The sequence below is a fragment of the Leuresthes tenuis genome, unplaced genomic scaffold (genome assembly GCF_036924035.1).
Source record: "Leuresthes tenuis unplaced genomic scaffold, fLeuTen1.0.hap1 SCAF_8, whole genome shotgun sequence".
Taxonomy (NCBI): domain Eukaryota; kingdom Metazoa; phylum Chordata; class Actinopteri; order Atheriniformes; family Atherinopsidae; genus Leuresthes; species Leuresthes tenuis.
Window position 1 is genome coordinate 3,327,204 of NW_027325362.1, and position 21,642 is coordinate 3,348,845.

General features: G+C 41.3%; 2 protein-coding genes across 3 annotated transcripts in view; both read left to right on the forward strand.

The window, feature by feature from the left end:
- LOC140312732 (NLR family CARD domain-containing protein 3-like) overlaps positions 1 to 19,047 on the forward strand; it is a 329,873-nt gene extending 310,826 nt beyond the window's left edge. The window contains exon 15 of the mRNA XM_072390522.1: positions 19,033 to 19,047. The gene's annotated coding sequence lies outside the window, so the exon portion shown is untranslated. The remainder of the gene's footprint in view (positions 1 to 19,032) is intronic.
- The window catches only part of atrnl1a (attractin-like 1a), a 274,339-nt gene that overhangs the window by 82,381 nt on the left and 170,316 nt on the right, over positions 1 to 21,642 (forward strand). The window contains exons 13-18 of one of the 2 annotated variants that reach the window (XM_072390520.1): positions 903 to 1,021; positions 1,374 to 1,490; positions 3,107 to 3,239; positions 8,662 to 8,849; positions 12,419 to 12,632; positions 12,940 to 13,131. In XM_072390520.1, coding sequence (XP_072246621.1) covers positions 903 to 1,021; positions 1,374 to 1,490; positions 3,107 to 3,239; positions 8,662 to 8,849; positions 12,419 to 12,632; positions 12,940 to 13,131 — 963 coding nt within the window. The remainder of the gene's footprint in view (positions 1 to 902; positions 1,022 to 1,373; positions 1,491 to 3,106; positions 3,240 to 8,661; positions 8,850 to 12,418; positions 12,633 to 12,939; positions 13,132 to 21,642) is intronic. The other variant, XM_072390521.1, reaches the window with a different exon arrangement.

Here is a 21,642-nt window from a genome sequence, read left to right on the forward strand (position 1 = left end):
AACTGAATTATATGTGAGTTAACTGTGAGTTATATGTGTTATCTGTGAGTTAACTGTGAGTTATATGTTAACTGAGAGTTAACTGAGAGTTAACTGGGAGTTAATCTGAGACCATGATGAGTAGGAGTGAAGCAAACAGATGTTAGGTCCACCCCTGACTGTCAGAGGGCAGCATGTAAATACTTACTGAAGCTGAGTTTTGCTTCAGTGTCTCATCAGTGCTGAACCCATAGTTGAGCCTGATATGGTTTGTTTAAAAAGACTATTTTGACTTTTCGACTCCACCTTGGATGTCAGCTTAATACCCTTAATACTGTGAGGGCGCCTCCAGCTCAGCTGTCATACGGGTAGAACTGATCGGTTTTTGGTGGCAGTTCCAGAGCCTCCATGTGAAACTTTATGGTTGGCAGACGTTTGCTTCTGAAAGCGAGCTGGAACCACCCTCGCAGCCCAGACTGCTGCATCCTCGCTCGTTGTTTCCATCGGTGCAAATAAAGGCACCTGCGACTCCTGCAGTTACTCCCAAAGCCTTCGTTTTTGAAGCTGCTTCACATTATTCTGACTAAAAACAACAAGTACTGGACATACATTTAGTTGAGTTGAAACTTTATTGTCATGGAGAGAAACACAAAATTAAGAGCGGAAATCGAACCGCCAACCTTCAGGTTATCGGACAACCCACTCCCACCACAGCCTAAATGTTGAACTATCACTGTTTTAAACTACTGACTTTAACCATCATTTGTCATTACTGGTGGTGACCGATCTCCACACTTTTAATTAGACGTTAAAGTGTGATGATGTCACAGCATTGGTAGCCATCCTCCTTCTGCTCACAGGACAGACCGAACAAAGCTTCACTGTATCTGTGCATTTATGCGTTTGTGCTCTGCCTTGTTCAGACAGCACGGATGAACAGTGCTTCCGCTTCTCAGACTGCGCGAGCTGCACCGCCAACACTCGAGGATGCCAGTGGTGTGAGGACAGGAAGTGCATCTCGGCCTCAAGCAACTGCACCGTGGTATGTCCTCACCCTCAGGCTGCATGTCTTACACTCTGCAATTATCTAAAGGATTTATCTCGTCTTTCAACCTGTTTGCAAGGCAGAAAAGTGTCAACTAGATCCCTGTTGGAATAGAATAAAATCTATAAAACCTAAATGATTAATTATCTGTTGTGAAACATGGAAATTCAGTTATTTGTCAACTTCTTCAGCTCTTTCGCTCACCTTGTCGTCTTCTATCTCTTTCTCTGTGTTAATTCTGATCCTTTTGTCTGTCTTTCTCTGTATGTGAGGCTATGTTTCTGTTTCTCTTTGCCTGACGGGGTCTGAATATGAATCTGTGAATGGTTCTGATTCTGTGTGTGTGTAGCTGACGTTGGAGCTGGCCCAGCAGCATGGCGGCGCTCTGTCTCTGTCTCCACCTCCATCCATGTTATCTGAACATCAGCTGAGCTTGTGGAAGCACGGAGCCCGAAGGAGGGGACATGTGTGTATTATTTAACACTTCCTGTTAGAGAGGGTTAGAGAAGCACTTTAGTGTATATGGAAAAAAGGTGAATCTCAACATAAATGTACGTTTATTCTCCTCTTTTTCCCAAAATGTCTGCTTGACTGTGATTAAAAGTGAAAAAATAATAAAAACGCAGTTTTAGGAGACTTAGATTAAATCAAAATCATTAGAAAAGTCATTAAAAGTCATTAGATTAAATAAAAAATCGATATTTAATCGAAAGATTTTAAACATAAAGTAATAAAACATTTTAAAAAGTTGTGTTCTGAGCAGCCAAATGTCCATCTTTCATAATTTTTTACAGTCTCTGTCACATAAAATGGAAGATTTACCACCAATACTGATGGGTGGATAATACGAAGCCAGCCTACAATGTGCATTCAAAATGGTGGCAAATCTTCTATCCAGCTTAATTCAGGGAGGATTTTAATTTGATGCGGTGCAATAAGTGTTAAGTGTGTAGTCGCAGCTTGTCCAGCTAATAGCTGGTTAGCCTGTTTGCTACCTTTCTGACGCAGTGTGCTCTTCCTCCCAAATCCACCGCTAAACTTTTTTATCACACAGCCAGGTGGAAACGAGGCTCAAGGATTTGTATTCACTGTTCCAAATGTAGTTTTGAGGCAATAAAATAAGGTATGTAAGGTATAATTAATAGCAATGAGAATGTGACATAAAGGCTGCTGCTAATACAAGCCGCTGTTGAAGTAAATAAATGGTTTTCAGCCCTTTTTTTGCTTGTTGCCATGATTACCTCAGGTCTTAATGAAATGTGGAGGGGCCTGAATAAGCCACTCCACTCCAACTTCTTCCTGCTGTTTGGGATTTGTGCCACCCGGTGTAAATATGGGCTGAAGTTATTATAAAGTGTGTTATTACTGTGAGAAAGCTGAAAAGTACTTGACTAACTTGTTGTGAGTGAAAGTGGCCCATCATCAGTCGACTCTATAAAACCCAGTGCTTTAAGTTTTCTTTTTTAGACATAAACTGTTGCCTATATGGGCGACGTTTGCAAGTTGTTTTCACCACGAAATGCTTCCATTATCTGGACAAATCAACATAGAGTTACATCAGAGAAGGTTCTGCTCATGCTGGGAAAGTACTTCCTCTCACATGGTGGTTAAAACATCCTGCAGGATCAGGGCTTGGAACGATGGTGGTAGATGCAGAGAAGGATTATTTTCTTAGTTTTATGAACTGTGAAAAGGTCTGAAAGACCCCAAGTTTAGATGGAAAACCCCTTCTCAGGCTTTAACACTTTATATGGACACAAAGCAGAGCCACATGTTGACACTTGAAGCTGAAAGCTGCATTTTTATGCTGTTTTATCTGGAGCTTCAGAGTTTAAGTAGTAAAGTGTGATGCTTATAGACTGAAAACTTCAATAAAAACTCCATCTCGGTAAAAAATGTCCATATTGATTTCTCTTTCCACTCTCCATGCGCTGTTTGACTTTTTCATTTACCGCACCCATCACACTTAATTCATTTTCAGCCTTTGTTGCACATTGTATTGATTTCTCCAGCTTTATTATATCTGCCAGATGAAAAACTTTAGCTGAACTGAAATTGTTTCCTCATATTTTGTGTGTGAAGTCGGTGAGAGACCCGTCCAGGTGCAAACGCAGGGAGGAGCAGGACTGTTTCAGACTGGCCAACTGCAGGAGCTGCTCCCAGAACGTCAACTGTCAGTGGGAGTCGCAGCAGCAGGAGTGTCAGGCGCTGCCCGGTGAGGACGCACTCTGTCACTGCAGCACACCGCTAATCCCACGTAGCTAAAATCAAATCCATGGAAATCAGACTAATGTATAAACAGTTTCAGTTCCCACACTTACTCTCTTCACAAATAACCACCCTCAGACATGCATGCAGGCATGTGCACAGACAGGATTAGCATGAATTCATATTTGCATGCTTCAGAAATGTGCTCAGCTGCAGAGGAGAAGGCCAATTAGAAGTGTTTACTGGATGTTCTGAATGCGGATCCTTGGCTGACAACACATTTGAATGCACAAAGTACCTGCTCTCCGTTTGACTTAAGCACAAGAAAGACTCGGGGCAAAGGAAATGCCCTCATTAATTTGAGTTACACCAGTAATGCACTGCCATGCTGGTTTATTGTGCTAAGAGCCTGCTGCTGAATGGGAACGCTTCTGTGTAGATTAATAGGTTTTAGTAGAGGATGGCATTGTGTTTGCTTGCTTTTTCTATTCAATTCAAGTCCTTTATTGAACTGTTATCCGGCTCCTGTGTTGAGACGCATGAAAGCAGTCGGATAAAGTTTGATTTTCTTCATTTCTTCAGTTTAAATTTTATACTTATCACAACCTGACATGAACATTCAAGTCTTTAAAATGACTAGATTGCAATGGTGAGATGAGCTTTACGAACTTTTCCAGCATTTCTGACCATTACCGCCTGCCGCCTGCACCCGAAAAACTGAGAATTTATGCCAGCACAATAATAGAAATGCATGGATTTTTATGTCTTCTCTGGCAGGAGAAAACACGTCATTTTATATGTTAATAAAGAGATTTAATGGACAACTAAGAAAGTTCTCCAAATGCCAGACTTGCCTTGCCTTGTCTTTGTGCCGTAAAGACCTTCTTTGAGCTTCCTTTCCACAACATTTATTGACATCCTGTTGCTAGGATACATCCCGATCCCGCAGTGTTTTCACAGCAAAGTTCATACCGATTTGAGTTGGCGGGATCCAATCCCAATGCAGCCTTCTAGTGCTTCTGTGGAAAGTAAACTTCGGAGAGGGCGAGCAAACTCTGAACTACAGAAGCCCGGAGGGTGAACAAATCAATTTTCCTTTCAATTAAAGACTTATTTGGCGCAAAATGCCTGAAAATCCTATTTAAAATGGCTTCTTTGCTGAGTTCAGTGGTTCATCCCTTGAGTTAGGAGCCTTCTTTATACTCGAGTTAAGCGGCAGCTCTGAAGCTGGTCGAGGACTGGACTGAAAATGGGTGAACATATAATAAAGTCTGCTCTACAGAAATGATGCTGGATCAACAGTTTGCTCGGTGCCGTGCATCAACAACCTTTACATTTCTAGATAAGTAGATGTTTGTTTTGCATTACTTGGAATCTGGCTGCGTACATCGCTGTCACCTTCAGAGCCATTTATTATGGTTCCTCAGTGAAACCACAATAATTCTCTGGCTTTTCCGCTCTGTTTGATGCTGCTCTCAGCCCTGCATATTGCATTTTCTTTGCATAGTTATCATCTTTGATATTCCACTTTTGTGTTTTGGTATTATTGAGACAATCCTCTCCATTGGGCACATCTTTTCTGACATTTTCCTCCTTCTGGTGCAAAGCAAAGCGGTTAATTTCCTGCTGGCTCTTCACACATGCAGCCTGCAGCATCATTTCCACGTTGGAAGAAGCTCTGATCAGCTTTATTAGTGGATGAATGCAAAGAAAGAGTTCTTCTGCTTATTTGCACACGAGGGGGTTTTCATAACTTCCTCAGCCCTCTCTCATTGCACCACAGAGTTATGACAGCTGATAACTAACAGCTCCTCCAACATTTCTTTGAGTAAACAGGAATTATTGTGCCACTGAAGCCTTTTGGTGGCTGCAGAAATGAAATGAACATCTCTTTGGGTGATCAGGCAGGAAACAAAGCTGGGGCTCCTCAGTCTTTCATGGAGATGCATTAACAGCCTGGGAAAGATGAGCTGGAGTGGTTGGAGGTAGCTCCGGCACCATGGCAGCTGTGACCTTTTCTCCAGACACCATGTTATGACTCATTATTCTAAACGTCCTGGCATGTTTATCTCTGCTTTCTTTTTTTTACAGAATGACTGCAACCCAATCTGTTTATTTTTACTCTTCCCATCAGTCTTTCCAGTCATTTTTAGTCTAATTATTGTCCGTTTTTCTCTTGGCTCGAGGAGAAAAAGAATAATAAAGCAGGTATTTTCTTTACTTTTCTGCTGCATGAGAGGCTGGTGATGGAAGCTATTATGGGCCTGTGAATGTAATCAGTCCTGGAGACCAAAATAAACAGCCGTGCTCACTGGAGGCAGAAGGACTTTTTCTTTCCTTTCATCCTGACTAATTGAAAGGTCTCTCCGTTATTACAGTCACAGGTGATAAGAACAATGGCTGCAAATATGAGTTTCATGGGGAAATCTGTCCTATTTAACATCAGGGCATCTTATGTCAGCGGTTTCAGGTCCATACACAGCCTGTTCCATCGGTTCCATCGGTTCAGTAAACAGAAATGTGTCTTTTAAAGTTGGTCGTTTGTCTGCTGATTGAGGCAACAAAGTGGTTCCATCAGTCTCCACACATAACGCTGGTTCTGTTTTGGTATCCACCATCCACTGTGTGCAGACCTCCCCAATTCAATTCAATTCAGTTTTATTTATAAAGCGCCAGATTACAACAATTGTCATCTCAAGGCTTAAGTAATAAAGTCCAATTCAAGCCAATTGGAATTAAATTCATTGTAATTATAATCCAATTAATTCATATGGAGCCAATTCAAAGATTAATATCCGAGCTAAGGAAACCAACAGATTGGACCGAAACTTGTCTTCAGTCCAATCTCCCGTCCTGAGCCTGAGGGACTGTGGAAAGGAACGACTCCCTTTAACAGGAAGAAACCTCTGGCAGAACCAGAACCAGGAAGAAACCTCTGGCAGAACCAGAACCAGGAAGAAACCTCTGGCAGAACCAGAACCAGGAAGAAACCTCTGGCAGAACCAGAACCAGGAAGAAACCTCCGGCAGAACCAGGAAGAAACCTCTGGCAGAACCAGACTCAGGAAGAAACCTCTGGCAGAACCAGAACCAGGAAGAAACCTCCGGCAGAACCAGGAAGAAACCTCTGGCAGAACCAGACTCAGGAAGAAACCTCTGGCAGAACCAGAACCAGGAAGAAACCTCTGGCAGAACCAGAACCAGGAAGAAACCTCCGGCAGAACCAGGAAGAAACCTCTGGCAGAACCAGACTCAGGAAGAAACCTCGTTTTTGTTCTCCTCGCCTCCTCCATCTTCACCGTCTCCTGGTGCTCATGCACACCTGCTCCTCATTAGACTCCATCGGCAGGACTTCTCTGCCTGGTTCTCCTCTGCTTGTTTCCAACAGTCAAAGTCCTCTCTGCTGCTGATTTGGATGCTGGTTCACCTCTAAAGTTGTTTAGTGTACTTCTAACTTATTTTCATCACCCAATTGGAGCCGTTTTCTTCTGTGTTGACTGAGATCTTCTCAGATATTTCTACTTTTAAGTGGAAAAGACCAGCTGACACCCAGCATCTGACCTCATCCTATTATTCTAGCTTTATACTGACTCATTGACCTGGTTTGCTAGCTACCCAAGCTAATCATAAGCACGACATTAGCCGAGATGTTTCTAGTTAAAGGAGCGTTAAATGCTCATGTTTGCTTTATAATTTTAAGTCAAGTGGTCGTGTGAAACTTCATGATGCACCAGTTTGATGTTCAATGGGCTTTGACTTTATTTCTGTTAGTATTATAGTATTTCTGTTAGTATTATAGTATTTCTGTTAGTATTATAGTATTTCTGTTAGTATTATAGTATTTCTGTTAGTATTATTATAGTATTTCTGTTAGTATTATAGTATTTCTGTTAGTATTATTATAGTATTTCTGTTAGTATTATAGTATTTCTGTTAGTATTATAGTATTTATGTTAGTATTATTATAGTATTTCTGTTAGTATTATAGTATTTCTGTTAGTATTATCGTATTTCTGTTAGTATTATAGTATTTCTGTTAGTATTATAGTATTTCTGTTAGTATTATAGTCTAATTTGTGTTTATAGGCTGTCAGATTTTTGTGACTTGAGTTAAATCACACATGACAATCAGTCTATAGAAGACATGCAGCGTTTTGCAGTATTTTTCCCAGTACCTGAACCAGCTCAGGCAGACCAGGTGTGCCCCCCCCCCATCAAAGTGGCATCATGATGAGGCAACAACTGATTGCAGGACTTTAGCTGCAGTCATCGAGCTCCTGCCTATAAGCCATTTTCATATCAAACCATTTCTTCTTTATTTCGGTGACATTAAGAACTACAGGTGACATGGAATTAGCAGCAACTCATAATTGCTTTCTTCGCTTTAGCAGGTCCTGTAATTCCACTGCTGATGCTGCTAAAAAGGACAGAATTTCCTTTTTGGATCTCTGAAAGCAGAACTTAGTGTACTTGACTTTATTTCTGTTAGTATTATAGTATTTCTGTTAGTATTATAGTATTTCTGTTAGTATTATAGTATTTCTGTTAGTATTATAGTATTTCTGTTAGTATTGTAGTCTAATTTGTGTTTATAGGCTGTCAGATTTTTGTGACTTGAGTTAAATCACACATGAAAATCTGTCTATAGAAGACAGCGTTTTGCAGTATTTTTCCCAGTACCTGAACCAGCTCAGGCAGACCAGAAGGTGTGCCCCCCCCCCCCCCCCCCCCCCCCCCCCCCCCACTTCAGTGACATTAAGAACTACAGGTGACATGGAATTAGCAGCAACTCATAATTCCTTTCTTCGCTTTAGCAGGTCCTGCAATTCCACTGCAGATGCTGCTAAAAAGGACAGAATTTTCCTTTTTTGGATCTCTGAAAGCAGAACTTCAGTCTCAGAGCCCGTAAAGTTGTTCTTTTTGCGCCTTGATGCCATTCTACGATATCCCAGCACTTACCTTGTACTTCCCTACCCCCTCTATCTCTGCCCTTTATCTTTCTGCACTTCCTTCTATGCCTGCACCCTATCTCTACTCTGTCCCCTCTGACAGAGTCGGACTCCTGGGTTCCTTCTATGGAGCTTATTGTTAGCTTTTTATAAAGCTGTTATATCTTCATTTGTAAGTGGCTTTGGATAAAAGCGTCTGATAAATACAGAAACAGAAACATTCTCAGGACTCAACACTTCCTGGTACAGGAGAGAGGAAGCGTAGCCTTATGTGGTGTTTACTATCCTCGTGCACTTAAATACGCACGGGTGCATTGATCATTTACGCAGGTCGTTTACACTCTTTTTCAGAAGTTAAGAGCATTTGTTGAATCTGAGGTGACGTGTTAGTTGGAGACCTTACGAAAAAAGTGAGATAAATTTAGAATAAATTCATGAAAGTGTTGGTGCATGAGGCCCATTGAGTGTTTGTTGTGTGCAGGCCAGCTGTGTGGGGATGGCTGGCACCATGTGGGGGAGGCCTGCCTGAGGATCAACTCCAGCAGGGACAGCTACGATAACGCCCAGCACTACTGCAAAAACCTCGGAGGAAACATCGCCTCTTTGCTCACCGACAAGCAGGTCAATTTTGTTCTGGAAGAGCTACAAAAATATCAGCTGCAGGAAAAGGTGAGTGGTGGTCTGAATTCTGGTCATTCATCATATGAAAACCCAGTTTTAAACCTGGTGTGTCTTGGTTTATATGCTTTAAAATTTGAAGGAGGACCCAGACTACAGATAAGTTACAATTACATGAGATACTTACTATTTTAGCACATTTTTCCTGTAATAAATGCTGCATCTTGTGGCTGTTGTTTATTGGAAATAAGGATGGAAACCAAAGCAACAAATGATTTAGTTTACAGCTGCCTTTCAGCCTCCAGCAGAATGAGAACGACTCGTTGTGTTCACATCCAGCAAGTCCAAAATGTGTTTTTTCTTACATTTTTTACTGTGAATATCCAACACAATGTGTTATTTCAACATCTTGAATGTTTCTTTTATAAAACCGGCTTATTTAACAGGAGCGTGTAGCTGTATGGAGTTAATGACAAGCAGAGCGGCCTGCTGTTTAAGATTGGACTGAGATATGCGTGCGTCTCCATCACCTCGGGTGAAAAATCAACTGAAGTGAATTCTGCTGATTAGTTCCAGGTGCTGAGGAGGGAAATTTCTCACCAGGATATCTCTAACATGTGTCTTCTTTAACTCTTTAACTGGCTGAAACATGTTGGACTCCTTCTTAAGCCCAGCATGAAGGAGCAGATCATTACTTTTTATCCCCGTAAATCCACTTGTATTAAAGACGACTGACAGCTGACGTGTGAAACTCTCTTTAATGGCGTCTTTCTCACAGCGTTGATGCATATTTTGACACTTTTTACCACATGTAGAAGCAGTTTTTGTTGGACGTACAGCATCGGTAGATATTTAAACACCGACTCTTGCAAGTATTTGTGGTGATTTCTGAGAGTTACTGAAGATAACCTCTTTAAAACAGTTTGATCCTTCACTCAGCGGGCAGTGACTCCCCCTTAAATCTGACTGTTAGACCTTCATTTTGGTGCATTTTAGATGTAAAAACAGGCTCACACGGTTTTTGTGAACCTGAAGGGTTTCATGCAATAAATCACAGTTGTGGGGAAACATTCCTTTCATAACCATGACAGGTCATTAGCAAACAAATTACACTTGTTGTGTCACCAAACAGTCCCTGAACATCACTTCAGTCGGCCTGGTTAATTACCAATCCCCCCTCTTTGAAAGTCTTATAATGCTGTAGTTGTTCTAATCGACAGAAGGATTGATTTAGGGTCTGTAACAACATGGAGATAGAAGCCTGTTGCATCACTGTGAGGCTCCAGCTCAGCTTTTAATTTCAGTAATATTTAACTTTTTCTTAGCTTGCCGACCTGCTAGCACTACATTTTCCCACGCTGGCTTCTGTATTTGCAGTTGTGTGGCTATTATCAGATGGTTTATGCCTGTTTCAGTCAGCTAAGCTTCTGTATTTGCAGATGTGTGACTATTATCAGATGGTTTATGCCTGTTTCAGTCAGCTAAGCTTCTGTATTTGCAGTTGTGTGACTATTATCAGATGGTTTATGCCTGTTTCAGTCAGCTAAGCCTCTGTATTTGCAGTTGTGTGGCTATTATCAGATGGTTTATGCCTGTTTCAGTCAGCTAAGCTTCTGTATTTGCAGTTGTGTGGCTATTATCAGACGGTTTATGCCTGTTTCAGTCAGCTAAGCTTCTGTATTTGCAGTTGTGTGGCTATTATCAGATGGTTTACGCCTGTTTCAGTCAGCTAAGCTTCTGTATTTGCAGTTGTGTGGCTATTATCAGATGGTTTATGCCTGTTTCAGTCAGCTAAGCTTCTGTATTTGCAGATGTGTGGCTATTATCAGACGGTTTATGCCTGTTTCAGTCAGCTAAGCTTCTGTATTTGCAGATGTGTGGCTATTATCAGATGGTTTATGCCTGTTTCAGTCAGCTAAGCTTCTGTATTTGCATTTGTGTGACTATTATCAGATGGTTTACGCCTGTTTCAGTCAGCTAAGCTTCTGTATTTCCAGTTGTGTGACTATTATAAGATGGTTTACGCCTGTTTCAGTCAGCTAAACTTCTGTATTTGCAGTTGTGTGGCTATTATCAGATGGTTTATGCCTGTTTCAGTCAGCTAAGCTTCTGTATTTGCAGTTGTGTGGCTATTATCAGATGGTTTACGCCTGTTTCAGTCAGCTAAGCTTCTGTATTTGCAGTTGTGTGGCTATTATCAGATGGTTTATGCCTGTTTCAGTCAGCTAAGCTTCTGTATTTGCAGTTATGTGGCTATTATCAGATGGTTTACGCCTGTTTCAGTCAGCTAAGCTTCTGTATTTGCAGTTGTGTGACTATTATAAGATGGTTTACGCCTGTTTCAGTCAGCTAAGCTTCTGTATTTGCAGTTGTGTGACTATTATAAGATGGTTTACGCCTGTTTCAGTCAGCTAAGCTTCTGTATTTGCAGTTGTGTGACTATTATCAGATGGTTTATGCCTGTTTCAGTCAGCTAAGCTTCTGTATTTGCAGTTGTGTGACTATTATAAGATGGTTTACGCCTGTTTCAGTCAGCTAAGCTTCTGTATTTGCAGTTGTGTGGCTATTATAAGATGGTTTACCCCTGTTTCAGTCAGCTAAGCTTCTGTATTTGTTTGCTACATTTATCAAAAGGCTCATTTTAAAATCTTGTCCGAGTGTTATGATCCTGCTCAGTTTGGGAAAAGGACAAATATGATTGAACCAGATGGACTTGGTTAAAGGAAAAGTAGTTTGTTTAGTGATTAAGATGCTAATGAACAAAAGCAGGAATCACAACTGGAAACAGGGATCATGTGTGTTAATAAAAAGATGAAAGTAGACTTAAGAGTTGAGTTAAATCTGTTTGAAAAATAAATGTAAAGTAAGGGGCTGTGCTTCTTATACAAGCTTCTCTTGTGTCTGACAGAGAAAATCTAGTTGTTTGTGTTACAAAATGAAGTTTAGAGCCTGACCCAGGACCAGGAGGCTTCAGTTTCGGCCATAAACAGTTTCATATTTCCAAAAGCATAAACTTTGGCTCTGGTAAAATGGAAGAATTGACTCCCAAGTAATTAAAGTAATTATAGCTGCAGAGAGCCACAAGTGGACATGGTGTATATGTAAGTGACTTTGAGGATTGATGGGGCAAAGCCGGGTACTGAGAGGTGGAACCAGGAGAGCCAATCCTAAGGTTGTCTAATTTTAGCCTCCTTGTCTCTTCACTCCTTCCACCTCCTGCTTGTGACCTGGAAATCATTCAAAACTAAATGTTTTTAAGGGCTTTTTAAAGCCCTTAAATGAGGAGCAGGGACTGCTCAGAAAGGAGGCATCTCACCTTGACTCCTCTTTCCTCACCTTAGTCCTTGACTTGTCTGGTCTCCTCACTGGTTGCAGGGACTAAGATGAAAATGGAGGATTTAAGTGGAGGAATCCAGAGTGTGTAATATGGATAATTGTATGAGGGATAGACGCTCAGAGGCTGCCCTTCTGACTGTGATATAGAACAATGACATGCATTATGGGACTGTTTCTTGCATGTAAGTGTGTAAGGAAATGATTTGTGTCCCAAAGAATGTCTCAAGTGCCATTGAATTGTCAACAATTAACTGTGTTTTTCTGTGTCTCGATCATCCCTGCAGAGGTTATCTCCCTGGGTGGGCCTGAGGAAGATTAACGTGTCCTACTGGGGCTGGGAGGATGCATCCCCCTTCACCAACACTAGCCTGCGATGGTTACCTGGAGAGCCCAGTGACTCGGGCTTTTGTGCTTTCTTGGAGCGAGTGCAGACAACCGGCCTTAAAGCAAACCCCTGCACGGCCACCACAGACGGCCTGATCTGTGAAAAACCTGCCGGTGAGAAAGAAATGGGTCGCATTTCTCGGTCTGAGGGCTGTCGTTATTTTTCAGTCTCTCAGACGAACTAAGAGATGAAATGTGGCAGATTTTATTCATGCACCCACTTGTCAACTTGTGAAAGACGGCAGAGGAAGTGACTGAGTGAGAATAAGAGTGGTTCAGTAAATCATTTATTGAGTAAAAAGAGAAGAAAACTACTGAATTTATCTTATTAATGGAGTTCACAGGATGCTGGAACCTCTCAGCTGAACTTTGTGGTAGTCTTTAGCTCTTATTCTGTCTGTGCTTGTATCCCACAACCCAGGGAGTCCTCAGAGTCAGGGTGCCCGTCCCTGTAAGACGCCGTGCGCTCTGCGCACCAGCTGCACCAACTGCACCAGCCAGGCCATGGAGTGCATGTGGTGTGGAAGCACCCAGGGCTGCGTGGACTCCTCAGCGTATGTCATCTCCTTCCCCTACGGTCAATGTTTGGAGTGGCAGACCCAGGACTGCTCCGGTGAGGCTTTGTCTTATTCCTTCACTGTTTCTGCCTTTAAAATATCTTTAGTTTCTGCGTTTTCGTGCATCAATCATGCAGAAAGAGCTGCTGGGTTGTTCAATTTCGTCGATTATATGCAAAAAATGGTAGTTTTACATTTTACAGGTGTTTATTTTCTAATAACCACAGCACCATGTTGCTCCTTCAACATGTTCTGGGCAGTCTAATCGGGTCTTTCTGTTCTTCAGAACCAGCAGTGGTTTACGCTGGGTGCTGAACCCTCTTAGTTTGCTCTGTGAAGTCTTCTCCTGATGGTAGACTTGTCTTCCAGGGGAGTGTTCCTCACTGAGATGGACGCTGTAGATGTTTCTTTACCATAAGACAGATGTTTGACCGCATGTTGTGGGTTCATAGTCACACTTGGAACCATCTTCAGACCTTTAACCTCTTTAGCTGATGAAGAAAAAACTGTTGAATGAATAAAAAAAGAGGATTTCACACACTTAAGATCCATAGTTCCTTTATTCTTGACAGGATGCTAATTTAAAGCCTTCATTTTAAGCTCCTATTTGTTATGTAAGTCTAATTTGAGTCTATTTTTAATTTACAAGTAATAAAAAACATATTATTAGCATATTTCCAGGCCTTATTGTGCACTTAGGATGTGAGGTTTTCTAAAGGAATTCTATTATATATTATTATTCTATACTACAGCAAGCTTTCATACGTGCATCTGGGGAGAAAAATGACTTCTTTGATAAACTGTGAATTCTTGTAATTAAATGACTTGATCATAGTTCAGTTTTGATCTGAAATACAAGCCGACACCATTTCCGAATGATCTGTTTGTTGTGTTTCTGTTTCCCTTATTTGACGATATGAGGAGCGTTGGAGGAATATTAGTTTCACTGGGTCCTGCTTCAACCTGCTTCCCGCCTGCTGTAAACTGAACAAAGCATGATTGACAGGTGCTCAGTCTGGGCTGGAGCTTGGCACTGATTACTGACTAATTGCGTAGTGTGGCAGCATTTTAAATCAAGAAGCCCAGTGTGTCTGCGAAGAAAAATCAGTGTTCATACAAATCATTGGATGCATAGAATTATTGCTCTTTTTGCCTGATAACAGGGGATCAGAGTTGGGATTTTTGGGAGGTGAAGCGGGCGCTGCAGAGACTTTATTGATGCCTTCTTCTCTGGAAAAAGACTGCGATCCTCTCGGATTATCGATCAGTTTTCTCCATCTTTCTTGGTGATTGTTACGGTTAATTACCTGCAGAAAAGTATAGCACAAAAAATTGTAGCGAGGTGTTGATCAGTGGGAATAAATCAACTTCACAAAGGAAAGTTTTGCACGCTCTGACTCCATATGTGTTCTGATTTATTGATCGTTTCAGGCCCAAAGCCTTCCTCAGCAGCAGTGATCAGTTAATTGCTGCTGAAGAGCTTCTCTGGGTCAAACTAACTGGGATGAGCTCTTCTTTCTGCCACCTCGTTGCTTGCTTAATTCGTTTAATTTAACTTTGTATAGCCATGAATCTTGAAAACAGATGACTTTTACTGTTATTCAGCTTCAGTTTGAGTTGCAGTGACAGGTTTTAGCATGAAGGTGGGCAGTGGATGCACTGCATTAAGGTTCGATCGCCTCATTTCTGCCACATTTGGCAGGTGTTTGTCACCATTTCTTGTTTCTGTAGAACGAATTTTCACGACTAGGACCATAAACAAAGTGATCCATGGAACTTAATTCTTACTTTTGGTGACACAGCTGGAGTACAGCATGTTGACAGAGTCATTATAGACGCCATCGATCTGTTTCTTATCAGCAGTCATGGCTACCCTTCAGTGTCAGGCTCACTGTGACACAATCACACACTCCAGCACCGAGGCAGTGACACCTCTCCTGTAGCTACAGGGCAGAAAATCGATGATGTACGACGACACGAGCCTCACTCAATAAGAAGTCCTCTCTGCTTCCCCTCATCCTTTTCTCTCTGGGGATGGTGCACTGTACCTCCGCCTGTTGACTGCTGCTTATATTGCAGTTTGAATGATATTTGTTTGGTGGCTGCCAACATTTACGATGTACGCAGCATATATAACTGCTGTATAAGCGTGCTTTTACTTGGTTTTTAGGAATATTTAAAGTTGATTTTATTCTGGTAGGAAAAACATCAAATATTCATAATATTTTTATCATTTTTTTGTCTTGTCGTTTATTTTAAAAATAGTCACTTTACAGCTTCTGTTTACAGCTTCAAACACACATTTATATATAATTATATGGTTATTATTCCATCCTATGGCTGTAGTCTGAGTGCAAACTGCTCTGCAGACCTCTGTTATTAAGCCAGGATTATTTCCCTCCTTTGGTTTTGAGCTGCAGTGGTTTCCCGTCTCCTTTTCTCTGAAGTTGTTCATCTTCGTCTGGTGGCAGAAGGCGTGTAGGAGGTTTTTACTTATTTATTTATTTCTACCTCATTGTACAGCTTATTGTATAAAATAAGACTTAACTTTTCAGATGCCCCTTCTATCCTTCTGCCGTCCATCATTCTTTGCATATTGTTTTTTACCTTTTTGCTTCGGTTACTTTGTTCATTGGGCAGTTATGTGGAAGCTGAAGGGTTCGTGTCCTCTGACTCCTGCTTTTAGTTAAAATTAAAATAAATAGAAGTTCTTTAATCACTTGGCTGAAGATGTTCTTTATCAGATCAGTTGATTCCCAGGCTTTCCGTATCATTAACATTTTTCCTGTTGGCTGGAGGCTATCTACAGATTTGTCTGCACAACATGCTGTAATGATTACCTTAGTGTGGACCCAGATGTCAAATTTGGATGTTTCGGTTGCTCCTCTGCTGGCTGCTCACTTCAGTCCTCGTCTGATCATCCTGTACTTCTTATAAAACTTTGCTTTACAGCCCCTCACCTCCAGCTCCAAGCATCTGGTCATGCACCTGCAGCCATATAGCAGGGAATAAGACAGAAAGTCTCTTCAGATGTATCAACAACCATCCTCCTTGCAGAGCTTGTAAGGGCAGAGCTTTCTGGTTCTGAGGGCATTCAGCCTGCAGGCGTGTTGTTGGTCCTGTGGACAGCTGTGGCTGTTGAGCACTTTGAGACTTACAGGAGAGCTTCAACAAACTGGGAGTTTAGTTCTGACTTTAAGAGAAATCGCTACAGCAACACAGTGCAAAAATGTGCAGGAACACGGTGCTTTGTTGCACTGATTAGTCCAATCGGATCGTTCAAAGTCGTGCTGAAACACCCCAATAAAGGGAGCCGAGTTACTCCTCAGGGGGGCTCAGACTGGTGTCCTGGTGTTTCACCAGGAAGTAACAGAATTAGTGCGCAGAGGAAGAAGGAAGACAGAGATAATGGAGAATAACCAAACCACAGGGGAAGGGGTGCATTGCTGTGTGTGTTTATTGTAAAGATGTCCAACTCGCCGCTCTTCCTGCTGATGATTGGCCTAAATCTTCAGTTGTTTTGGTCTGTGATGTTCTAAAGGTCCTGAAGGGACGCCACCTGTTGCAGTAAAAGCATGGATTCCCTTCCTGTGCCGCTATACAACGGCTGTAGTCTTGTTCCAGTTTACAGGAAAGAGAAACAACTGCAGATTCACTCAATTATTTATGTAAAGTTACTCTTTCTTTGTGGTTATCAACTGGAGATGCATCTGAAACAGGGACGTTTGCATCTGTTCATGCATATGAGTGTAATTAGACTCCTGACCCAAACCAACAATCATACTCTGCGAAAGGAAAGTCTGCTTTTCCTGTTTTTGGCTTTCTGTCTGTGTAAGCCAGCAGAATTAGTCCTGCTAGCTGTGGTGTCGCTCAGCTTTGGGGGTGTGCCTGCAGTTTCCTCATAACCTTTACAAACAGCTACGTTAGCTGTAAAGTGACACTTTGGCTGATATATATTTCTTAAAATGACCCGAGAGCATTTAATATGCTCAGCATATAAAAGTATAGATTAATTAAATACAAGTTCAGGATTTTGTATTTCTCTGACATCACAGATCATCACATTATGGTCAAATATAAAAGATAATATAGTCTAAAATGTATATACATACATATATATACAGCTAAAGAAGGTATATTTGCTGAGTAGAGTATAAACAGATTGTTAGAGACACTTTGCACTGATCTGTGAACCTTCACATCAGCCTCCAGCAAACTAACAACAGTCTAATGTGAATTAAAACCTCGTATGATTGAAATAATGAGCGGCTTTGTTTAAACTCGCTGATCAATCCAGCTGCTAGGACTTCTTATCTCGACAATAAATCAGATAAAATGTCAGAATTCCAATAAAAAGAGGCTTGTGGATCAGTTCTGCTGGCTGAATCCAGCTAAATGAATCAATGGCCGTGATCGGGTCATTTAGAGAGATGAGATATTGATAACCCAAAGAAATGGTTATACATTGGTTTTATAAGCGATGGGAAAACTGTGGTGGTGTTAAAACTCCGTCATCTGAGCCTGACAGCAGGCTGTGTGGGTGGAGAACCGTCCTAACCGGGTCTTTGTTGCATCAAGTTAAACTACTTGAAGTGGGGGGGGACTGACCCGCCATCAAAGATCGGTTACATCATCCATCAAAGATCAGTAACAGGTCAGGATGATGTGACGCTAACCTCAGCATGAGATGAACCAGACACCCCCAGTATTCGCCGTCCTCTGGGGGCCATGTGATTTAGGGGGGAGGGACGGCGCCCACAGTGACCACGGCGCACCATCCCGGGTGAAAACCCGTCCCTCTGATCATCCAAAGCCTGACGTAGAGGCAGTGGGGGAGCTGGGTAGAAATAATGACTCACAGTTTGCATCAGACACATTTTCACCACAACCCGCCTGTTGGCAGAAGCTGCGTCTGATGAGAAGGTTAAAAACTGATGTTTGAACCCGTGCTGCCAGGCTGGAGCTGCTAAATGTATTAAAATGATTGTTTCTGTGGGTGAAATGGACCAATAACGTCATATAATAAACATTTTATCAGTATTAGATTCTCAAGTCACCCGTTATTTTGGATCCATCCAATTATTAAGCTAAAATGAATCGAACTCAGGAAAATTTCTGCTTCTGTTTACTGGTTTAGAGTTAATGGATCGAGCTGCTTTCACACTAATGTGGTACGTGCACGGCTTTACACCTGCAAATGTCTCCGGTTTCACAGCCAAACTTTAGGAATCCGATCACTCCAGAACCTCTCGCCAGATTCCCTCTGATTGGACGTGTTGGCGTGATGTCACAGAGGGCCCAAGTCAAGCCTGAGCGGCACACCTGACCTCGTGCTGCGGCCAGCGCAGTAAAGCCAAGCTGTGGAGCATGTTCCCCTCTCATCACGAGACTAAAGTCAGCACTTTAACCTCATATTTCTGTTATTTAACCAAGTGCAGTGGCTTAAAAAGCTTAATTGTAGCTTAAAGTGTGTTCTGTGGCTCAGAAATCAGTGTGTTCTGCAGTGTTCGGTCACTCACTGTCTCCATCTTGTTCTCGGTGTTGCTCCAGAGGGCGAAGTGGCCTTCTTTTCTCCTCAGAAGAAGCATGTTCGTATGTTTTTGTGTGTGCCACATGGTTTCTGTGTGCTGTTCTGCAGCTTCAGACGAGCGGTGGCAGCTCATGGCCTTGACACTTGATGTATTATGTATGGAGGCTCACAGATCTGAATGGCGCTGGCTTCAGCCGCGCTTACTGTCAAGAGCTGTTGGAGCAAATGGATTACACAAGATGAAGCCTGATGATATGTACTATCCAGGGACTCCGAAATATCAGAGCCGATACGATCAGAAGCAGAATGTGACACTGAGACGATTGTGCTGAGAGAAATGTTGATAAAATGAAACCGCAGGAGAGAGTCTGAGCTGTGATATCGTAGCTTCCTAAAAGAAAAGAAACATGTTTTAACTGTTGTTGAGCTTGATGATGATGATTTAAAATCCAGATTTTTGCTTATATGTGTGGAACAGGATGGAAAAGAGCACTGATTGTTTGATTTAAAGCAGCCAACGCTGCAGATGCTGTGCTTCGTGTTGAGCTTTAAAGGCCTGAAAGCTCTCAGTCTCTAAGTGACGATGGCTGTTTGTAAAGCTTTAGAGACCAATGTTTGTGGTAAACCTAGATGACCCGGTTGTGTGTTTTACTCTCATTGATGTAAAGTCGACAGAAACCCTGTAGACCTTCATTATTCTGTTTAAAGAAATTAAGATAAATGTATTTATATAAGTGTTATTGACATCATTTAGAGCCCAGTTTTTTTATCCACTGAATGTTCCTTCTTGTATATTAACTGAGCTGAGCTACAACCCAGAATTTATTTGATTTTCTTGTTTCTAAATTGTATTTTTCTCCGTGCATGAGAGCTTTGCCACTGAGCTGTTTACACAAAAACAAAAAAGTCACTATTTCCCCACAGTTTAGAGGACAATGCACTGCTTTTCCCAAATGAAAAGTAGCCAATCTTCTGCGGTTTGAAAATGATTAGATCACGTCTTCATTTTTGAATCATGAATATGTTTTGGACCGCTATGTGAAATGCCCAGAAATAGCCTGGAGTTAATGTCGCATAATGGCACAAGGTACAGCTAAATCTTTGGTGCTGTTAACTAAAACAGAAAGCCTTGTAAAGCCTGCAGGCGAACACAGTCTCTATGTTTCTTTCAAGGCAATATTCTCACCTAATACCTCACATGTGGAACTCAGATGATTGGAAATGCTATTAAAAACAAAAGAAAAGGCACAGAGCATGGCAGGTAAATTATATTATCTACATAAAACAACTGTTACATTCATGAATATTTAAGTCTTCGGGGCACATTTCGTCACATTTGTGGCATTCAGCCTGTTGCCTGAAATATTGATCCATTTGCTGTTGCTGCTTTTGATACGTTCCACAAATGAATTGCAGTCAGGAGCTGCAGAGGCAGCTTGCAATGTCTGAGGAAGCAGCTGTGCTGGGGAACACAGGCGTTCGGAAAGAGCTCGGTGGTATCTTATCTTTTCAAGTGTAACAGCGTGTTGTGCTCAAAACTTCTGCCTCAAAGGAAATTTGGGACCAAATAGGACCCTGTTTGTTGTAAAGGTATCACTTTGCAATGCCAGACCACATCTCTGTCATACTTTATTAGATTTGAAGGCTAACCAAGCGCATATTTTTGTTGCTTTTTGTCACTTGTCAGAAATTCAGGCTGCAGCCAGATGCAGAACAGATCTGCACATCAGAAAAATAAGCCCCTTATTTACCGATCGTGGTTCAGTGGTTAAGTTCTGCAGCTAAATGCTGACGCCACCACACCATCCAGTAAAACTATAAACTATATGCAGACTTTTACATGCCCAGGTTAGAGCTGTGGCGATACACTAATCTCACGATACGATACACAGCATTTAGCCTACGATACGATTTTATACACTTTTTCTGACAGATTTCAAAGGGACAGTGTGATTTGATATGAATCGTCACTGATTGGACTGGTGGTCTGACCTTTGAACCGGAAGGACAGACAAACGGAAACAAACAAAAGTGTCTTCAGCGCACGCAGATTCATGTTTATGTTGTGAATATTACATCATCAACCTGCTTGTTTTACTTGCTAAATACCATAAACACAAATTAAAATTCTCTAATCACAAACCATCTTTTTTAATTTTTAGAGCTCAAACAATAAATTACAACAATCCAACACTCTATAAACAGAAAAGCCATCAAAACCACTGAGATATGCACTTTATATAACATTTTTATGAACTAATTTATCACTGTTTGCGTATAATGTGACCTGCCCGGCATTGTTTTATATTATGTTAATGTTCTGTGTTTTCACTAATTGTAACGTCTGACTTTTCAATAAAGTTTACTTAAAAAAATGTTTTTTTTAAAAATTGATACTCGTGGCTGAAAAATCGATACTTTATCAGTTAAAAAATATCGATATATATCGCAGTATCGATAAAATCGCTCAGCCCTAGTCCACATGCACAAAAAAGAGAGAGACTTCGTATTTTTACCGAATATGAATGTGTATTGATTGTTTATTGTGTACCACCAGCCATAAGGAGGGTTTTAGTGCAGTATAAATAGTTTGATATGATGTATAAATAATGTCATAAAATGTGTGAGATGTATGACTTATAAGCCAGTGTATGGGTAAAAGCACCTGTTGGGCACCTCAGATGTAAACACAATCTGATTTTTGAGGAGACATTTGACAAAACTACACATTTCCATTCTGTTTTTCACAGTTTGAAATGAAACTCTAAGTAAAAACCGATGACAGAACAGTTTTCAATTGGTTGACTACAAAGGAAGGAGCGAATCTATTAAACCAAACGCCACCAAAGACTTTTGTTGTATTGGGAAAAAAGGAAGATGGAGCACAAGAAAAGGATGGAGAATTTAAAGAGCTGCCAGCAACTTCCTGCAATATGGTTGTATTTTGAAATAAATAAATAAATATATATATTTATTGGATTTTAAATCTCCTCTGTAGTATGTAAATATACGCTTTGATGGCAGAAGAAACCCCGGC